Source organism: Caretta caretta, chromosome 24 (assembly GCF_965140235.1).
Source record: "Caretta caretta isolate rCarCar2 chromosome 24, rCarCar1.hap1, whole genome shotgun sequence".
Taxonomy (NCBI): domain Eukaryota; kingdom Metazoa; phylum Chordata; order Testudines; family Cheloniidae; genus Caretta; species Caretta caretta.
Window position 1 is genome coordinate 19,456,313 of NC_134229.1, and position 20,064 is coordinate 19,476,376.

The 20,064-nt window shown below is 64.9% G+C and overlaps 2 protein-coding genes across 2 annotated transcripts in view; both read right to left on the minus strand.

Annotated features, from left to right (window-relative positions):
* CEACAM16 (CEA cell adhesion molecule 16, tectorial membrane component) overlaps window positions 1–19,749 on the minus strand; it is a 31,777-nt gene extending 12,028 nt beyond the window's left edge. Inside the window, 4 exon segments of the mRNA XM_075122723.1 lie at window positions 17,112–17,372; window positions 17,652–17,927; window positions 18,576–18,950; window positions 19,638–19,749. Coding sequence (XP_074978824.1) covers window positions 17,112–17,372; window positions 17,652–17,927; window positions 18,576–18,950; window positions 19,638–19,692 — 967 coding nt within the window. The 5' untranslated portion in view covers window positions 19,693–19,749.
* LOC142069926 (cell adhesion molecule CEACAM21-like) lies at window positions 1,782–4,669 on the minus strand. Its single transcript, XM_075122722.1, has 3 exons — window positions 4,556–4,669; window positions 3,395–3,760; window positions 1,782–2,781 (listed from the first exon to the last, which is right to left on the minus strand). The coding sequence occupies exons 1-3, from the start codon at window positions 4,608–4,610 to the stop codon at window positions 2,711–2,713; spliced, it is 492 nt and encodes a 163-aa protein (XP_074978823.1). The 5' UTR covers window positions 4,611–4,669; the 3' UTR covers window positions 1,782–2,710.
* Window positions 19,750–20,064: the final 315 nt, after the last annotated feature.

A 20,064-nucleotide genomic window follows, 5' to 3' on the forward strand; every position in this document is an offset into this window, starting at 1 on the left:
GTCATGCTGGGGCCCACCCACGCTGCGTGCGGTGGGTCGGGAGCCGGCCACGGGGCGAGGGCCGTGGGCGGTGCTGAGCGGGGACTCACTGGCCTGGAGGGAGGTTGCTACAGGCGGGCGGGTGGCTCGGTCTGGGAACCAGGCTTATTCAATAGTTTATTAAGATCCGTGGGAGACGACGTGGGTGGGGGCACCCGACATTTGCTGGTGGTAGAAAGTCGGGGTCTGGGGCACTGCGGGGAGGCCGGGACCCTGACCCAGGAGGAGCTGGAGGACCCGGCAGACCGGAGCGACAGCCACGGCCTGGACGCCGACCTCGCAGGGCTCACCGGCACACGCTTCGGGGCTAAGAACAAGATTTCCTCTGCAGCTGGGGGCTCAGCGGGGCCGCGACAGAGCAGGAGAGAGCCCTGGGCGTGGGGGGGCAGTCGCAGGATAACGGAGAGTCCCCTGGGGATGCGACTGTGAGCACGACAGGCCTGGGATGGCTCAGGTCTGTCCTGCAGCGCGGCCGGATTAGTCCCACCGGCCGCACCCTGGTGAGCCTCGGCTGGGAGCCGGGCGGCCGCTCTGTCCCCCGGGTGGAGAAAGGGGAAGGCAGCCGGGAGCCGGTGCAGAGGTGCTGCCAGGCTGGGCAGGGGCTGGAGGGTCTGTCCTAGGAGCGGGGCCTGGCAGCTGGGCTGGTTAGGCGGCGGGGGCGGGGGCTGAGCGCTCGCAGTAACTGCAATGGGGGTGTAACTCCCCAGGCTGTGGCGGGGGGGGAGAGAGTTCAGCCCAAGGACCCCGGTCCCACAGACCAGGCCGGACACTGCAGGGTTTCTAGTGTTACCAGAGAGCTGGACAAACTGACGGGTGGGGCTTGTGATGGGGCTGGGCCAGGCCAAGGGCAGGGGCTGGGCTCAGCAGCTCCGGGGTCATGCCTGGTTTACCTCTCAGGTTGCTAATGCTCATGCTTCAGGGTCTCAGCCAGCTGCCGGCAGGGGTCAGGCAGGGATCTCTCCCCCTCATCCCCGTGTATTCTGGGAGGTTTTTATCTCCTTCCTGCAAAGCATGGGGGGCGGCCAGGCCTGGGGCTGGGCTCTGCGGGGCTCCGAGCGTCTCTCTCTCTCTCTCTCTCTGGCAGGTGCTGGGCTGTCTGGTTCTTGCTCACACACCCACTGTCCAGCTGGTCGCCACGTCTGGGCTCAGGGAGCTTTTTCCCCCCGCTCAGACTGGCAGGGCCCCTGGGGGACTCCCCTCCCTCTGCAGCGTGGGGTGGGTCACTGGCCGGGGTTCTCTGGGTCTCTCTCTATCTCCCGCCCTGCTGCACCTGGACCCCCGGTCCCGTGGCACAAAATGGGCTGGGCCCCTGGGGGCAGTGACACTTTGACTTCGGGCACTAGATGCAGCAGGCAGGTGCTGGGGGGGGGCTGGGGGCTGGTGGGACGCAGGAGCTCAGATTGACAGACTGGTCCCATCCGGCCTGGCTCACTGACAGCCGAGCCCCTGGCTCACCCCCCTGCCCATGGCTGTGATGGGCCCCTGTCATGGAGTCCCTGGGCGATGCTCTGGAACTGCTCCCCATGAAGCCAGGCAGGACTCTGGGGGAGTCTCCTCTCGGGGAGCAGCCTGTCTGCAGGACACACAGCTCACCCGGCTTCCACCTTCCTGGGTCTGACCCCAGAGCCTCCAGCCTTCTCTGCCCCTCCAGGCACTTCCCACAGCAAGTCCACCCAGGCAGGGCCACTGGGGAAGCCAGAGGGTCCTGCCCCCCAACTCCGCAGTCAGACGGGACTCTCAGCCAGCCAGTAAAACAGAAGGTTTATTAGACGACAGGAACATGGTCTAACACAGAGCTTGTAGGTGCAGAGAAGAGGACCCCTCAGCTGGGTCCATTTTGGGGGGCAGTGAGCCAAACAACCCCATCTGCCCTTCACTCCATGTCCCCAGCCAGCCCTAAACTGAAATTCTCTCCTGCTCCTCCTCCTCTGGGCTTTGTCCCTTTCCGGGCCAGGAGGTCACCTGATTCCTTTGTTCTCCAACCCTTTAGCTCTCACCTTGCAGGGGGGAAGGGCCCAGGCCATCAGTGGCCAGGAAACAGGGTGTCGGCCATTCTCTGTGTCCAGACCCCTGCACACACCTGCCCTCTAGGGCTCTGCAGGATCGTACACCCTTATCCCACCCCCTAGATACTTAAGAACTGCCCAGGGGAAAGTGAGGCACCCCCCCACAATATTCGGAGGAAACATTAAGAACAGTCCCGCTTCGTCCCACAGCCTGCCCCACGGCTGGCTGCCTGGGGTCTGAGCCCATGGGGAGCCCCAGAAGACAATGGCCCCTCCCGTTGCCGGGGCGTTTGGCACCTAGCAACAAATGCCCAGGGATTTCCCGGCCCCCGGGAGGAGGCCGGGGGGGCAGGAGGGGCTGGGGGGTTGTTGAGTGGGGGCTGCAGGAGGCGGCTGGCCTGGGACTGTGGAGGGCTCAGGGGGCTCCAGGCTCCGGCCTGACCCAGGTGTCCTACCCAGGGGCGGGCTGTCGGGATGCCGGGCACTGTAGCTCCTCCAGGTTTTGCACCCGGCGTTCCGGCCACGGGCTCCGCGCCCTGTCGCCCGGGGTCCCTGCTGCCCTGGGTCCCGGACCCCTGCCGGCCCCTAGCTCTGGCCTGAGCCTCTGCAGCGTTACACCCGTCTGCGTCCCCCCTCCCCGAGCCACGGCCCTGAGCGCCTGGCACTCACCCCTGGGCCCGCCCGGGCTGCAGGGGCAGGTTCTCGTACTCCGGGGGGGGTCGCTTGCTCCCTCCGCCTGCAACATTAAGGAAACATGAAGAACAGTCCCACTTTGTCACAACGGCTACATGGGAAAGAGTGGGGTTCTGGGAGCCAGGACTCCTGGGTTCTCTCCCTGGCTCTGGGAGGGGAGTGGGGGCTGGTGGGTTAGAGCAGCGGGGGCTGGGAGCCAGGACTCCTGGGTTCTCTCCCCGGCTCTGGGAGGGGAGTGGGGGCTGGTGGGTTAGAGCAGCGGGGGCTGGGAGCCAGGACTCCTGGGTTCGATCGGGGCAGGGCAGGGGAGTGGGGTCTGCATGGGGAGGTCTGTGGAGCCGGCAGAATGGGGTTAATGCAGATTATACCAACTGCGACAGCAGCAGCTGTTGGGGGGGGTCACTCCCCATCCATGTTCAGTCCTGGCTCCCAGCTCAGGGAGGGGGCATCTGGGGGCCCAGGGCCCCACATCTCTGTGTATTGGGGGGTCATCATCTCTTGGGGGCAGGGGGGTGGGATGCCACATACAGGGCAGGGTCTGTGTTTGGGGGCGGGTCCCCCCCATGACCTAGCCAGGCTCATCCCCGGGGGAGAGGCCCAGAGCCCATCGCTGGGGCGGGGACGGGGAAGGGGCAGGGCCCGGGGGTGGCACTTACCAGAGACGAGCAGATGCACCGTGCGGAGGCCAGGGCTAGTCGGGCTCTGAATATCCACCGTGTATTTCCCGGTGTCATTGAGCCTTAACCCCGCGATGTGCAGGGCGCAGCCCGGCCCCGCTGTCTCCCGCCCCGTGTGGGCCGGGCCGGGGGTCTGGACGGGGGGTGGTCCTGGGAAGTAGGTGAGGATCCGGCTGCTTGGATCCGTGGTCGCTGATCGGTACCAGCTGCACGACAGCAAGTCCTGTGGCGGCTTCTGGGGGGCCAGGCTGACGCCCCCTCCCACCGCGGGGCTCGGCGGGGTGAGGACGATGGTCACCAGGGTCTGGGCCGGCGCCGGCTGGAGGCAGGAGCCCAGGACGGAGGCTGCGGGGGGAGACCAGAGAGGCAGATACCAAGTGGTGCCCCTCACTCCCGACCTGCAGCCCCTCCGTTTGCATTTGCACTGTCCCCTGTTACAGTCCTTGGTGTCTGGGACACCTGGGTTCCCCCCCCCCACCCCCGCTCCACCCTCTCAGCTGCAAGGGACCCCTCGCCAGGTGCCGCCCCGCCGCCTTTTGCTGCAGCCGGACCTGCCTCGACCCAGGGGAGGCGTCTCTGGGCCGGGACCCTGGAGTCCGGACCCACAGGCAGGGCAGCCCCACGGGGCCCCTCCGGCCTCAGGCTCACTTCTCCTTCGCTTTGGAGGAAGGAACCGGTGCGGCGGGGGGTGGGGGGGGGGTAGAGAAAGGGTCTTCTCCCTTCTCCCCCCGCCCCCCCACGGGGTGCCGGGTCCCTGGGTCTCTGCCTGGCTCTGGTTCCGCCTGCTAGACCTGGGGGGAGGGAATTCAGTGGGAGGGGGGGGCAGGGTGTGTGTCCCCCAGTTCTCTAGCCTAGAGAGACACAAGCAAACACTGATCCCTGCTGCGGGACACAACGGGGCTTCTGTGCGTGTCCCCGCGGCTTGGGGGCTCAGCCTCGGGGGAGGGTGGGGTTGGAGCCAGCCTGGGAAAGGAAGCGTCAGAGCCCCCCTCCGACTACTCCAGCCCTGGGGTGCCCCTCGCCCAGCTCTGCCGGGGCCCCTGAGTCCCGACCCACAGCCCCTCCGCTTTCATTCACACTGGCTCCTATTGCAGCCCTTTTTGTCCCGGACACCTGGGTCCCACGTTCTCCCCCTCTGACCTGCCAGGAGAATCCCTGTCCAAGGGCCGCCCGGTCTGTGGGGGATTCGCCCCATCGCCCTTCGCTGCTGCGGGACCCGCCGGGACGGCAGAGACGCCTGGTTCCCAGCTGGGGGCAAAGGGCAGAGACGGGGGAAGCGGGAGAGAGCGGAGCCGGCACGAAGCACCTCCCTTGCCCCTCCCAGCCCAGGTATGGGGCAGGGGGTGCGTGTCACGGAGTGTGGGGGAGTCCAGGCCCTACACCCCTCTTCCTGGGATCCACTGAGACTCTCAGCCAGCCAGTAAAACAGAAGGTTTATTGGACAACAGGAACACAGTCCACAACAGAGCTTGTGGGTACAACCAGGACCCCTCAATCACGTCCTTCTGGGGGAGCAGGGAGCTTAGACCCCAGCCCTGGGGTTCCCTGTGTTCCTCCCCCCAGCCTCCAAACTGCCAACTAAACTCACCCCGCAGGTTCCCTGCTGCAGCCTCTGTTCACATTCCTGGGCAGAGGTGTTACCTCCCCCTCCCCCTCCTGGCTCAGGTGACAGGCTCTCAGGTCTCCCATCCCCAGGGCACATTCCCAGGTCAACACTCCCCCCTCCCTGCTGAGTCACATCGTCACATCTCTCCCCCCTTCGAGACTGAACTGAGCGGGGTCACTGTGACCAGTGACCTGGGGAAGTTCGGGGCCCCCTCTCCGGGACAGCGCATCCGCTATCAGGTTGGCACTTCCCTTCACGTGGACCACGTCCATGTCGTAATCCTGCAGGAGCAGGCTCCATCTCAGGAGCTTGGCGTTGGCTCCTTTCATCTGGTGCAGCCAGGTCAGGGGCGAGTGGTCGGTGTACACGGTGAAGTGCCGCCCGAAGAGATAGGGCTCTAGTTTCTTGAGGGCCCACACCATGGCCAGGCACTCCTTCTCGATGGCCGCGTAGTGTTGCTCCCGGGGTAGCAACTTCTTGCTCAGGTACACGATGGGGTGTCTCTCCCCCTTTTCATCCTCCTGCATTAACACCGCCCCCAGTCCCGTGTCGGAGGCGTCGGTGAACACCACAAAGGGCTTGTCAAAGTCTGGGTTTGCCAGAACTGGGCCACTGACCAGAGCCTCCTTCAGCGCCCGGAAAGCCTCCTGGCACTGCTCGGTCCAGACCACCTTGTCTGGCTTCCCCTTCTTGCATAGCTCAGTGATGGGGGTGGCTATGGCGCTAAAGTGAGGCACAAATCTTCGGTAGTATCCTGCCATCCCAATAAAGGCTTGGACCTGCTTTTTGGTGTGGGGAGCGGGCCAGTCTCTGATCACCTCCACCTTGGCTGGTTCCGGCTTTAGGCGGCCGCTCCCCACCCGATGGCCCAGGTAAGACACTTCCGCCATCCCCACCTTGCACTTCTCCGCTTTTACAGTCAGCCCAGCCCCCTGGAGTCGGTCCAGCACTTGTCTAACCTGGGACACATGGTCCTCCCAGGTCTGGCTAAAGACACAGATGTCATCAATATATGCCACGGCAAAACTCTCCATCCCCCTCAGGAGCTGGTCCACCAGGCGCTGGAAGGTGGCCGGCGCTCCCTTGAGGCCGAAAGGCAGGGTCAGGAACTCATAGAGCCCCAGAGGGGTGATAAAGGCCGATTTCAGCCGGGCATCTGCATCCAGCGGCACTTGCCAGTAGCCCTTTGTAAGGTCCATGGTGGTAAGGTACCGAGCTCCTCCCAGTTTGTCTAGGAGCTCGTCCGGCCTGGGCATGGGGTAGGCATCAGATACAGTGATGGCATTGAGCTTCCGATAGTCCACGCAGAACCGGACCGACCCATCCTTTTTGGGGACCAGCACCACCGGCGAGGCCCAAGGGCTGGCAGATGGCTGGATCACCCCCAAAGCCAGCATGTCCCGGACCTCTCTTTCCAGGTCCTGAGCAGTTTTCCCTGTGACTCGGAAGGGGGAGCATCTTATCGGCGGGTGCGACCCTGTCTGCACCCGGTGGACAGTCAGATTAGTGCGTCCAGGCTGGTTGGAAAACAGCTGTCGGTACGGATGCAGCACCTCCCTGACCTCAGCTTGCTGGGCAGGGGTTAGCTGATCCGAGAGGGGAATTGTTTCCAGGGGGGAACCAGCTCTGGTCCCAGGGAATAGATCTACTAAAGGGTCATCTCCCTGCTCTTCCCACTGTCCACACACGGCAAACACCACATTCCCCCTGGCATAATATGGCTTCATCATATTCACATGGTACACCCGGCGGTGGTGCGCCCGGTTCGACAGCTCTACCACATAGTTTACCTCATTGAGCTGCTTGACGACCTTGAAAGGGCCCTCCCAGGCGGCCTGTAGTTTGTTCTTTCTCACGGGGATGAGAACCATCACCGGATCCCCGGTGGCGTAGGCACGGGCCCTTGCCGTGCGGTCATACCAGACCTTCTGCTTCTTCTGGGCTCTGGCCAGATTCTCCCTGGCCAGGCCCATGAGTTCAGCCAGTCTCTCTCGGAAGATCAGGACATACTCCACCACTGACTCTCCATCGGGAGTGGCCTTCCCCTCCCACTCGTCTCTCATCAGGTCCAGGGGGCCCCTCACCCTCCTGCCATATAACAGTTTGAAAGGCGAAAATCCGGTCGACTCCTGGGGCACCTCCATGTACGCGAACAGCAGGTGAGGTAAGTACTTGTCCCAATCCTGCGGGTGCTGGTTCATAAAGGTTTTCAGCATCATCTTTAGCGTCCCGTTAAACCTCTCCACCAGCCCGTTGGACTGGGGGTGATAAGCTGAGGCCCAGTCGTGCCGGACCCCACATTTCTCCCACAAGCACCGGAGCAGGGCCGACATGAAGTTGGAGCCTTGGTCTGTCAAGACTTCCTTGGGGAACCCCACTCGGCTGAAAATGGTCAGGAGCGCATCGGCCACGGTGTCTGCTTCAATGGAAGCTAAGGGCACTGCCTCGGGGTAGCGGGTGGCAAAATCTACCACCACCAGAATGTATTTCTTCCCCGACCGGGTCGTCCTGCTGAGAGGCCCCACGATGTCCATGGCCACCTTCTGGAAAGGCTCCTCTATGATGGGCAAAGGTCTCAAAGCCGCTTTCCCCTTGTCCCGGGCCTTCCCCACCCTCTGACAGGGGTCACAGGATCGGCAATACTGCCGGACCGTGGTAAAGACCCCGGGCCAGTAAAAGTTCTGTAGCAACCTCTGCCGGGTGCGCCGGATTCCCTGGTGCCCTGCGAGGGGGATGTCATGGGCCAGGTACAGGAGCTTGCGGCGATACTTCTGGGGGACCAGCAGCTGCCTCCTGACCCCACAGGACTCTACTTCCCTTGTGGGAGCCCATTCTCGGTATAGGAACCCCTTCTCCCACAGGAACCTCTCCTGGCAGCCTCTCCTCATGGTCCGTACCACACCAAGGTCGGCCAGGTCCCTGAGCTTCCGCAAGGAGGGATCTTTCCTCAACTCGGCCTGGAACTCAGCGGCTGGGGAAGGGATGGGGACCGGTTCCCCCTCAGTGGCCAGGTCTGAGGCCTCAGCCTCTCTGAGCCGTGCCCCTCGGCCCTCCCTTCCCACCAGGGTAGGGTCCTGCGCCTCCGGTGCGGTACCCTCCCCGAGGTCAGGGAGCAGTGGCCCTCGCCGGCTCTGGCTACGGGTCACAACCAGGGCGGTCTGGGGCTTGCTTGGCCAGTCCTCTAGGTCTCCCCCCATCAAAACTTCAGTGGGCAAATGGTGGTGTACCCCCACATCCTTGTGGCCCTCCTTGGCCCCCCATTTCAGGTGTACCCTTGCCACGGGCACCTTAAATGGGGTCCCACCCACCCCTGTCAGGGTCAGGTAGGTGTTGGGCACCACCCGATCTGGGGCCACCACCTCGGGCCGGGCCAGCGTCACCTCCGCACCCGTATCCCAGTATCCATTGACCTTCCTCCCATCCACCTCCAGGGGAACAAGGCACTCTCTCCGGAGGGACAGCCCCGCGCCCACCCTGTAAACTGAGCGCCCTGAGTCCAGAGCCTCCAGCCCTCTGGTGGAGCTGGCCTGGGGTACTCTTCCCTCCGGGGCAGGTGGTAAACTGGCAGCCCCCCTTGCCCGAGTCGTCTGCCCCTCGTCCAGCTGGGTCCCTACCCAGTTAACCCTGGGTAGGTTGGGTCTGCTCAGTTTGTCCCTGAGCCCAGGGCACTGGGACCGTACGTGGCCTCTCTGGCCACAGTGATAGCAGCTCAGGTCACGTTGGTCCCCTCGAGCGGGTCGGAGGGGCCCGACGCCAGGCGTTCCCCTTGGGAGGGGGTTCTCCCTATTTCCCCGCTGGGAGGCCCCCTGGTGACTCTCTCTCTGCATCGGGGGGGGCCTGTTCTTTTGGGACTCCTCCCGGCTACCCCCTGACCGACTGTTCACAAACTCGTCGGCCAGCTGCCCTGCGTGCTGGGGGTTCTCGAGCTTTTTGTCCACCAACCACAGCCTCAGGTCGGAAGGGCACTGTTCATACAGCTGCTCCAGTACAATTAGGTCAAGCAGGTCCTCTTTAGCTCGGGCCCCCGCTGTCCACTTGCGGGCATACCCCTGCATCCGGTTGGCCAGTTGTAGGTAGGTGACCTCAGGCGTTTTACGCTGACTCCGGAACCTTCTCCGGTACATCTCGGGGGTCAGCCCAAACTCACGGAGCAGGGCCTGTTTGAACAGTTCATAGTCCCCTGCCTCCGGCCCTGTCATCCGGCTGTACACCTCCACGGCTTTGGGGTCCAGTAAGGGGGTGAGAAACTGGAGCCTGTCTGCAGGGTCAACCCTGTGCAGCTCACAGGCATTCTCAAAGGCCGTCAGGAAGCTATCTATGTCCTCCCCCTCCTTACGCTGGGCCAGGAAGCACTTATCAAAGCTCCTTGCAGTCTTGGGTCCCCCCTCACTCACCACAGCCGGGGCCCCACTGCTCTTCAGCCTGGCCAGCTCCAGTTCGTGCTGTCTTTGTTTCTCCTTCTCCTGGCGCTCCCTCTCCTTCTCCTGACGCTCCCTCTCCTTCTCCTGACGCTCCCTCTCCTTCTCCTGACGCTCATGTTGACGTTGTTTCTCCTTCTCCTCCTGCTCATGTTGACGTTGTTTCTCATGATCCTCCAGCTCCCTCATTTTCATCTCCCTCTCCCATTCCAGCCGCCTCCGCTCCAGGGATGGGGAGCTCCGCCGGGAGGATCCCCTGCTGGGTGCTGGGGTCAGGGTGCCCTCGGTATTCGCTGGGCTTCCCCCAACCCCTCCCCCAGACATAGGTAGGAAGGGTCTCGGGATGTCCTCGGCAGCAGTCTGACCCCTCCCAGCCCGGTCAGGCCCCAGGGCCCACGCTGCGTCTGCCGGGCGGCTCCCCTCAGGGATAGGGATCGGGTCATCCAAGCGATCCCTCTCCTCCAACTGGGCAATCAGTTGTTCCTTGGTGGACCTCCCGATGCGCAGCCCCCTCTGCCTGCACAGCTCCACCAGGTCACTCTTAAGGCGTTTAGCGTACATCTCCCTGCTGGCCACTCGCAGGCCGGGCAGCTTCCCACGGTTTCCAGGAAAAGCCCTTAGTGTGCCAGTCCTTCTTGAGGTCACCACCTCTTTGCCAGGGTCGAGCTGCAGACTCCTCCGCCCCTGGGACTGCTCGCTGCAATCCCCCGGGGGACCCTGTTACTGCAAAAGTCTTTCTCTCTGGTCACACATTCCCAGGGGTTAACCGCCCCCCGAAACCGTCTCTGAATCTTCAGCACGCCTGGTCCCCGTCAATTCCCCTTCGTTTTACTGTTCCCCAGTCACTTACTGCAGGAAGCGCCGTTCACGGGGTGCAGTAGATCCCACCGCTGCCACCAGTTGTCACGGAGTGTGGGGGAGTCCAGGCCCTGCACCCCTCTTCCTGGGATCCACTGAGACTCTCAGCCAGCCAGTAAAACAGAAGGTTTATTGGACAACAGGAACACAGTCCACAACAGAGCTTGTGGGTACAACCAGGACCCCTCAATCACGTCCTTCTGGGGGAGCAGGGAGCTTAGACCCCAGCCCTGGGGTTCCCTGTGTTCCTCCCCCCAGCCTCCAAACTGCCAACTAAACTCACCCCGCAGGTTCCCTGCTGCAGCCTCTGTTCACATTCCTGGGTAGAGGTGTTACCTCCCCCTCCCCCTCCTGGCTCAGGTGACAGGCTCTCAGGTCTCCCATCCCCAGGGCACATTCCACACTGGCTCCTATTGCAGCCCTTTTTGTCCCGGACACCTGGGTCCCACGTTCTCCCCCTCTGACCTGCCAGGAGAATCCCTGTCCAAGGGCCGCCCGGTCTGTGGGGGATTCGCCCCATCGCCCTTCGCTGCTGCGGGACCCGCCGGGACGGCAGAGACGCCTGGTTCCCAGCTGGGGGCAAAGGGCAGAGACGGGGGAAGCGGGAGAGAGCGGAGCCGGCACGAAGCACCTCCCTTGCCCCTCCCAGCCCAGGTATGGGGCAGGGGGTGCGGCCCCTTTGGCACCGTGCCCCCCCTTTCCTGACAGCCCTGCCTGCCTCCCCTGCCCCCACCCAGACACGGGGGCGGGGGGGTGCAGCCATCCGGGCCCCTGCTGCTCCCTTGAGGTGGGGTCTGGCCCTGGCAGATGTGTGTGTGTGGGGTCACACAGCGCAGATATCGGCCCCTGGAGGAGGCTGTGTGGAGGGGGGGCTCATCCCTGGAAGTCACCTGTGGGAAGTGGGAGACAACCCCCCCCGTTAGGGAGTGGGGGGCACAGGGAGACCCCTGCGGAGGGGGGGGCAGAGCCCAGACTGACGGGAATCTGGGACATTTCTGGGAGCCAAAGCCCCCCCCGGCAGGATGGGCCGGGGCTGGGGGGGGAACAGGACAGAGTGTGAGGCCCCTGGGCACAGACAGACACAGAGCTGGGCTGAGCAGCCTGATCCCGCCCCGCCTGTGGGCCCATGTGTGTCCACCCCCCCCACAGACACCCCCACACACACACACACCTGCACACACCCATAGACACCCCCATGATACACACCTCCACGATAGACACCATACATGCCCACACCCCCCACACACACCCGCACACACACCATGCACACACCGATAGACACTCCCACAATACACACTATACACCCCCACCCACACACCCCCATACACACCCGCACAGACACCATACACACACCCATAGACACCCCCAGGATACACACCCCCACCCCCACCCACACACCTGCACACACCCACACCTACACCCACAAACACGCCCCATTCCCCCACCCCCACACCATACACACCCGCACAGACATCCCATACACACACACGCCACCCACACACACACCCATACACCCCCCCACACTATACACACACCCATAGACACCCCCAGGATACACACCCCCACCCCCACCCCCACACCTGCACACAGCCACACCTACACCCACAAACACGCCCCACTCCCCCACCCCCACACCATACACACCCGCACAGACGTCCCATACACACACACGCCACCCACACACACACCCATACACCCCCCCACACTATACACACACCCATAGACACCCCCACGATACACACCATACACACCCACACACACTCCCCCCCCCACACCCATAGACACATCCACTCACCCACCCACCCATCCTCCCACACACAAACACTCCCGAACACCCACACCCATACACACCGCCACACTCATACACACACACAGCGTCATACACACACCCCCACCCCACCCCCACAGCAGGGCCCGTCCCGTCCAGCAGGGGGCGCAGGGGGACACACACACACACGGGGCGGGGGGGTCACATCAGTGTCAGCCCGTCCGTCTCGCTGCGTCCTGCGGTTCCCAGCGTTGCGGAGCGTTACCCCGGGGTGTCGGGGAGCCGCTGGCCCATTGTCGCTGCCCCCAGGCCGGGGCTCTTGGGCCGAGCGGGGCTGGGGGGTGGCGCCGTCGGGTTCCACGTTCTGCCCAGGCGGCTGCAGGGCCAGGCTGACCCCCCCCCCCGCCCTTGTGGGGATCGAGGGGGGGAGTCCGGGACAGGGGTTGGCTGGACATGGGCCCTGTGAAGAAGTGGGACTGTTCTTAATGTTTCCTCTGAATAGTGTGGGGGTGCCTCAGTTTCCCCTAGGCAGTTCTTAAGTATCTAGGGGGTGGAGTAAGGGTGTCTGATCATTGCAGAGCCCTAGAGGGCAGGTGTGTGCAGGGGTCTGGACACAGAGAATGGCCGACACCCTGTTTCCTGGCAACTGATGGCCTGGGCCCTTCCCCCCTGCAAGGTGAGAGCTGAAGGGTTGGAGAACAAAGGAATCAGGTGACCACCTGGCCCGGGAAAGGAACAAAGCCCAGAGGAGGAGGGGCTGGAGGGGGTTTTCAGTTTGGGGCTGGCTGGGACATGGAGTGAAGTGCAGACGTGGTTGTCTGGCTCACTGCCCCCCAAAATGGACCCAGCTGAGGGGTCCCGTTCTCTGCACCTGCAAGCTCTGTTTTAGACCATGTTCCTGTCGTCTAATAAACCTTCTGTTTTACTGGCTGGCTGAGAGTCCCGTCTGACTGCGGAGTTGGGGGGCAGGACCCTCTGGCTTCCCCAGGAGCCCCGCCTGAGCGGACTCGTTGGGGGGAAGCGCACGGAGGGGCAGAGGATGCTGAATGCTCCGAGGTCAGACCCAGGAAGGTGGAAGCTGTGTGAGCTGTGTGTCCTGAAGACAGGCTGCTCACAGGAAGGCGACTGCCCCAGAGTCCTGACTGGCTTCATGGGGAGCAGTTCCAGAGCATCGCCCAGGGACTCCGTGACAGGCCCCAACCCTCCCTGTGCCAGAAAGGGTCACACAACCCCCCCCCCCGGCTCCCCCCACCGTGCGGTCAGACAGGGCAGGGCCAGGAGGAAAGTCTGACTCACTGACGAGAGAAGGAGCCCAGGGGAGAGACAGGGCCCGTGGGGAGCAGGAAGCAGCAGAAACAGGCAACAGCCAGACATAGACCCCCCGAGCCGGACCCAGACACCCCCAGGCTGACACAGACCCCCCCAGCCGGACCCAGACAACCCCAGGCAGACACAGACACCCCCAGCCGGACCCAGACACCCCCAGCCGGACACACCCCCAGCCAGACACAGACACCCCCAGCCGGACACAGACACCCCCAACGTGACACAGACACCCCCAGCCAGACCCAGACACCCCCAGCCGGACACAGACACCCCCAGCCGGATACACCCCCAGCCAGACACAGACACCCCCAGCCGGACACAGACACCCCCAACGTGACACAGACACCCCCAGCCAGACACAGACACCCCCAGGCTGACACAGACACCCCCAATGTGACACAGACAACCCCAGGCAGACACACCCCCAGCCAGACACAGACACTCCCAGGTTCACACAGACACCCCCAGGCGGACACACCCCCAGCCGGACACAGACATCCCCAGCGTGACACAGACACCCCCAGCCGGACACAGACACCCCCAGGCTGACATAGACACCCCCAGGCTGACGGACAAGCTGGGGTCACAAAGTCTAAACCAGCGCTCCCCATGGGAGCCAAACACCCACTAAACCCGTCTCCTGGGGCACCGTAAGCTGACAGCTCCCTGGGCCCCACCACCCAGCCCGGCCCCGCCTGCAACGAAGGGGCAAAGCCCAGAGGGTCCCAGCCCAGGGACGCAAATCAGGCCTGGCCCAGCGGGGCCAACCCCTGGCTCCCCAGGAGTGGGGCAGAGAGCTCCCTGCCGGGGCAGCCCCTGTCCGGTTGATCCCTGCGGGGGGCTGGGCCGCGCTTCGCCAGCAGGGGGCAGCAACGGGCCAGACGCACCCGGGTCCCCTTGGCCCTGCTGGCGCTGGCATTGCGCCAGGGACCCCTGGACCCCGCCCGGAGCCCCCAGCCTGCAGGGACGGCCCGCACCCAGGTCATGGGGGGGCCCTGCCCGGAGCCCCCAGCCTGCAGGGACAGCCCGCACCCAGGTCATGGGGGGTCCCGCCCGGAGCCCCCAGCCTGCAGGGACGGCCCGCACCCAGATCATGGGGGGGCCCCGCCCGGAGCCCCCAGCCTGCAGGGACGGCCCGCACCCAGGTCATGGGGGGGCCCCGCCCGGAGCCCCCAGCCTGCAGGGACGGCCCGCACCCAGGTCATGGGGGGGCCCCGCCCGGAGCCCCCAGCCTGCAAGGACGGCCCGCACCCAGGTCATGGGGGGTCCTGCCCGGAGCCCCCAGCCTGCAGGGACAGCCCGCGCCCGGGTCATGGGGGGCCCTGCCCGGAGCCCCCAGCCTGCAGGGACGGCCTGCACCCAGGACATGGGGGGCCCCGCCCGGAGCCCCCAGCCTGCAGGGACGGCCCACGCCCGGGACCTGGGGGGCCCCGCCCGGAGCCCCCAGCCTGCAGGGACGGCCCGCGCCCGGGTCATGGGGGGTCCTGCCCGGAGCCCCCAGCCTGAAGGCCTGAAGAGGCCGCGTGTGGGGCCTTTGCTCTCTCTCTGCTCCCTCTGCACCCCTGGGCTGCACCGTGTGACACTTCCTGGGGTGCAGGGCTGCCCGTGACCCCCTGCCCCGCTGTGAGGAGCCTTGTCTGGCCTTGCTGGGGGTCAGACCCCGACCCCCCCTCCATGGACAGCACAACCCCCCTCCCCGCTCAGCCCTCGACAGGTCAGTGATCGGCGCCCCCCAATTGCCCAGGATCCCCCTGGGGTGCCCAGCCCCTGGCGCTGCCCATTGGCTGAGTTCCCAGCTCCGCTGCCCCCACGGACTCAGACCCCCCAGCTGAGCAGTGATCCCCTCGCAGCCAGCGCCCCACTCGGCCCCAGCACGGCCAGGCCTTACAGAGACAACCAGGCTGAGTTTATTGACCGGAGCCCAGAGCTGGAGAAGGAGCCGCTGGAGGCTCCTGTTATTTACTCCTCGAAACACAAGAACTAGGGGTCGGGAAATGACAGGAATGGGCGGCAGACTTAGAACAAACACCAGGAAGTGTGTGGGGTGCGGGGGGAAGCCCTGGGCGGGGACCCCAGGTCCTGGTTTGAGCACCAGTCGGTCACTGGGGAGACCCGGGTCTGAGTCCCTGCAGCCCCACAGACTCCCTGTGGGACCCAGGCTGGTCAGTGAGCCGCCCGGGCCCCTCTGTGCAGTGGGGAGAATGGCCCAGCCCCCCACAGGGGTGGGGGGACGAGGCCTCGGAGGGGCCCAGACGCTGCGGTGATGGGCACCAGGGAAGCAGCCTGGACGGACGGACCCCCCGGGCCGGGCGGTGGCTGTTCCTGCCCTTTAATGCTTCATTGGTGGGACGTCCCCGGGCGGCGGGACCCAGGCTCGGGGACGTGCCTTTCCCAGCATGCACCGGGCCCCTCCCAGCATGCACCGGGGGGCCGGAGGGGGCAGGAGGGGGCATCACTTCTTCAGCTCCTCGTACACGTCCTGCTGTCCGGGCTCCAGGGTCTGGGGGAAACGGGGACGATTCAGCCAGAGACGCCCCAGGGGAGCGCCCAGTCCCCTCCCCCCCGTAGGGCCCCAGCAGCCCCTCCCACACCAGGGGCCCATCCCTCACCGAGACCAGCAGTCTCTCCCACTACAGGGCGCCCATCCCTCCCCCCCCCAGTGCTGGGCCCCCCAGAACCCCTCCCCTCAACTCTGGGGCTCCCGGCTCGTCCCCCTCTGGTTCACTCTGCGCCCCCCTGGGGGAATGTAATAACCAGCCCCGTTCTCAGCCATAGGGCTTCTGGGGGGCAGCTCCTCCCTCTCCTCAGTGGGTCCGAACCCCCTCAGGGGCCGGTGCTCACCTCGTATATGGGGCTGGGGTCAGGGGGCTTCCCGGGCTGGGCCTGGAGGAGACAGAGGCAAGAGGGACATTAGCACCAGACCCCAGAGACCCCCCAGCCGAGCTCGAGGGGGGGAAACCGGGAGAGTCAGTGGGACCCAGGGTTTGTGTAACCCTCCCCCACCCCTGCCCAAAGGGGATGGGGTAAACTGGCTGGGGGCTGTGAGTCTGGACTGAGGGGCATCCGCAGAGGAGGGGCTGGGCCTGGAATAGAGGGGGGTGGGCGTGGCCCTTGTCACTCACCACTGGCCGTGCCCCGGCTGTAGGGGGCGGGTTCTCGTACACTGGGACAGGTGCCTTGTTCTCCCTGGGGGTCTCGTTCCGGCAGCAAGAGTCTGGGAGGAATCATCAGAGTCGCTGGAATTGGGGCCTTGGCTCCCAGCCCCCCTGCTCTAACCATGAGACCCCACTCCCCTCCCAGAGCCAGGGAGAGAACCCAGGAGTCCTGGCTCCCAGCCCCTCTCCTCACTCCCACTCTAACCCACTACACCCCACTCCCGTCCCGGTGCCAGGGAGAGAACCCAGGGGTCCTGGCTCTCCCGAGGGGTGGGGGCTGTTACTCACAGAGGAAATAGACCCCGACTCCGACCAGCGCCATCCCCACCAGTGACCCGATGACGATCCCGGCAATGGCCCCAGCAGAGAGACCTGAATGGGCACCTGGGGGAGGGGCATCAGGAGGAAAAACGTGTGTGAGGGGGGGCAGTGTTGGATCAGACGTTCAGCCACAATCCCCTCACCCCGCCCCTTGCAGCCTGGGCCCCTAGCACCGCGCTGGGGCGTTGGTGCCAGCAGTGGGATCCCTGTGTCTGCAGCACGTTCTTCCATCCCGGGGACTCACCCATGACCCGCACGGCGACAGACGCCCAGGCAGTGCGGCTGGTGACGGGGTTGTGGACCCGGCACTCGTACGTGCCGTGCTGAGCCCAGGTCGTGGGGCTAAAGCTCAAGTTGGTCCCGGTCTCCTTCATGTCTGTGCCGTTGAGAACCCAACGATAGCTCGGGGCTGGGACGGAGTCGGTGACACACGTCAGGGTCAGAGGGGACCCGAAGGTCACGTTGATGGGTCCAGGCGGGTCTATCCTGGTGGAGTCTGGCCCATCTGCAGAGAGAGAGGAGATCAGGGGATGGACGGAGGTCCCAGTATAAACAGCCGCTGTGCCTCAACCCAGAAATGGCCGCATCTCAGCACCAGGCCAGAGAAGCCTGTAGAAACAGCCCGCGTGATCCACCCCAGAGGCAGCTGCATCTCAGTGGCCCGGAAGGGGCCCTCCATAAACTTCCCCTGTGCTCCATGCTGGGGGAGCTGCATCTCCGCGGCTGGGCGACGCCGGCAGGGCCGGGGGCAGCGCGGCCGGGGGACGGGGCTGCAGTTACTCACAGGCCACCGTCACGGTGCTGGGCTCGCTGCGTTCGGTGCTGACGGGGTTCCTGACCTCGCACTGGTAGGCGCCGGCGTCGGCCCGGGTGACACCCAGCACCGTGAGGGTCCGATTGTCAGGGGACAGCCCCAGCCGGTCACTGGGCGCGAGGGACGCCCCGTCCCGGAGCCAGAGCAGGGTGTCGGCGTGGGGGGAGCTGTTACACGTGAGGGTGAAGGTCCCGTTCTCCAGCACCTGGGCTTGGTTTGGCGTCACCGTGGGCTTGGGCAGCATTTCTGGGAACAGAGAGAGCGTCACTCGGGTGAACAGCACCGTGGGAGTCCTGACCCACAGCCCCGTGGGGATTCCGACCCAGCTGCCTGGTAGCAGTAGTGAGCTGTTATCCAGCCATCATCTTTAGCGTAGGGCTACTTGAGAAAGAGTGGAATTCTGGGAGCCGGGACTCCTGGGTTCTATCTCAGCTCTGGGAGGGGGGTCTGGTGGGTTAGAGGAGTGTGGGCTCTGAGCCAGGACTCCTGGGTTCGATCCAGGCTCTGGGGGGTGGGGCATGTGAGCTCTGCATGGGAAGGTCTGTGAACCTGGCACAGGGGGGTCCTGGGGGCCCATGCGATGCAGATAATCAATCCCAACAGTGCCTGGGGGGCCAGGGTCACTCCCCGTCCATGTTCAGGTCCATGTAGGTTGGGGCAGGTTTTGGCTTCCAGTTCAGGGAGGGGCAAGGTGGGGCCTGGGGGTCCAGAGCCCCACAGTTTGGGGGGTCACCATCTCTCAGGTGTTGGGGTACCTAGGTTGCTCCACGGTGTCTGAGTTTGGGAGCAGGTTCCCCCCGTGACCTAGCTGGGTTCTTCCCAAGGGGGAGACACCCAGAGCCCCATCGCTGGGGCGGGGATGGGGAAGGAGCAGCTCTCGGGGGTGACACTTACCAGAGACAGGCAGATGCACCGTGGTGGTGACGGCAGGGCTAGTCGGGCTCTGAATCTGCACCATGTAGCTCCCGGTGTCGTTGAGCGTTAACCCCGCGATGTGCAGGGCGCAGTCCGGCCCCGCTGTCTCCCGCCCCGTGTGGGCCAAGCCGTTGGTCTGGACGGGGGGTGGTCCTGGGTTGTAGGTGAGGATCTGGCTGTTTCCATCAGCAGTCGCTGATCGGTACCAACTGCAGGACGTGAAGTCCTGTGGAGGATTCGGGGGGGCCAGGCTGACGCCCCCTCCCACCGCGGGGCTCGGCGGGGTGAGGACGATGGTCACTGGGGTCGGGGTCTGGGCCGGCGCCGGCTGGAGGCAGGAGCCCAGGATGGAGGCTGTGGGTGGGAGACCAGAGAGACAGGTACCAACTGGTGCCCCTCACTCCCAACCTGCAGCTCCTTTGCTTTGATTTGCACTGTCCCCTGTTACAGCCATGTGTGTCCCAAACACCTGGGTCCCACGGTCTCCGCCCCCATCCCGTGCGCCTCCCAGAGCTGCCTGGACTGTCATGGATTTGCCCCATCACCCTTTGCTGCAATGGGACCCACCTGAGTCTCTGCATGGGGCTGGATCTGGGGGAAGGGAGTTTGTGGAGGGGGGGCTGGATGTGTCCCCCGCAAATGCTCTGGGACAGAGAGACACAAACAGCTGATCCCTGCTAATCCCATCATGCAAAGCAGGATCTGTGGGGAACAATGTGGCATCTGACAGGTCCCACCCCAGGGCTGTGGGGCACAGCCTTGGGGGAGCCCAGGGAAGGAACCAGCCTGGGGAAGGAAGCATCGGAATCTGCTCCTACCAGCCCAGCCCTGGGGACCCCCCACCCAAGCTCTGCCCGTGCCCCTCAATCCTGACCCACAGACCCCTGCTAGCCCAGCTCCCCCCAGTTCTGCTGGTGCCCCTCACTCCTGACCCGCAGCCCCTCTTCTTTCATTTGCAATGGTGCCTATTGGAGGCCTTTGTGTCCCGGACAGCTGGGTCCCACATTCTCCCCTCTCCCTGCCCCGCCCCATCCCTCTGACCTGCCAGGAAAATCCCTGTCCAAGGGCCGCCTGGTCTGTGGGGGATTCGCCCCATCGCCCTTCGCTGCTGCGGGACCCGCCGGGACCTGCCGGGACAGCAGAGACGCCTGGTTCCCAGCTGGGGGCAAAGGGCAGAGACAGGGGAAGTGGGGGGAGGGAGCAGAGCCGGCACGAAGCACCTCCCTTGCCCCTCCCAGCCCAGGTATGGGGCAGGGGGTACAGCTCCTTTCGCACCGTGCCCCACCTTTCCTGACAGCCCTGCCTGCCTCCACTGCCGGGGGGGTGGGGGGGGCAGGGGATGTGACTCACCTGCCCCCACCTCACATGGAGGGGGTGGTAAATCTAGTCCCCACAGCGGGAGGCGAACCCAATATGAGCTCTCCAGGACAACTGCTCATGTCCCCAGAGATGGAGCTGGTCCTGATAG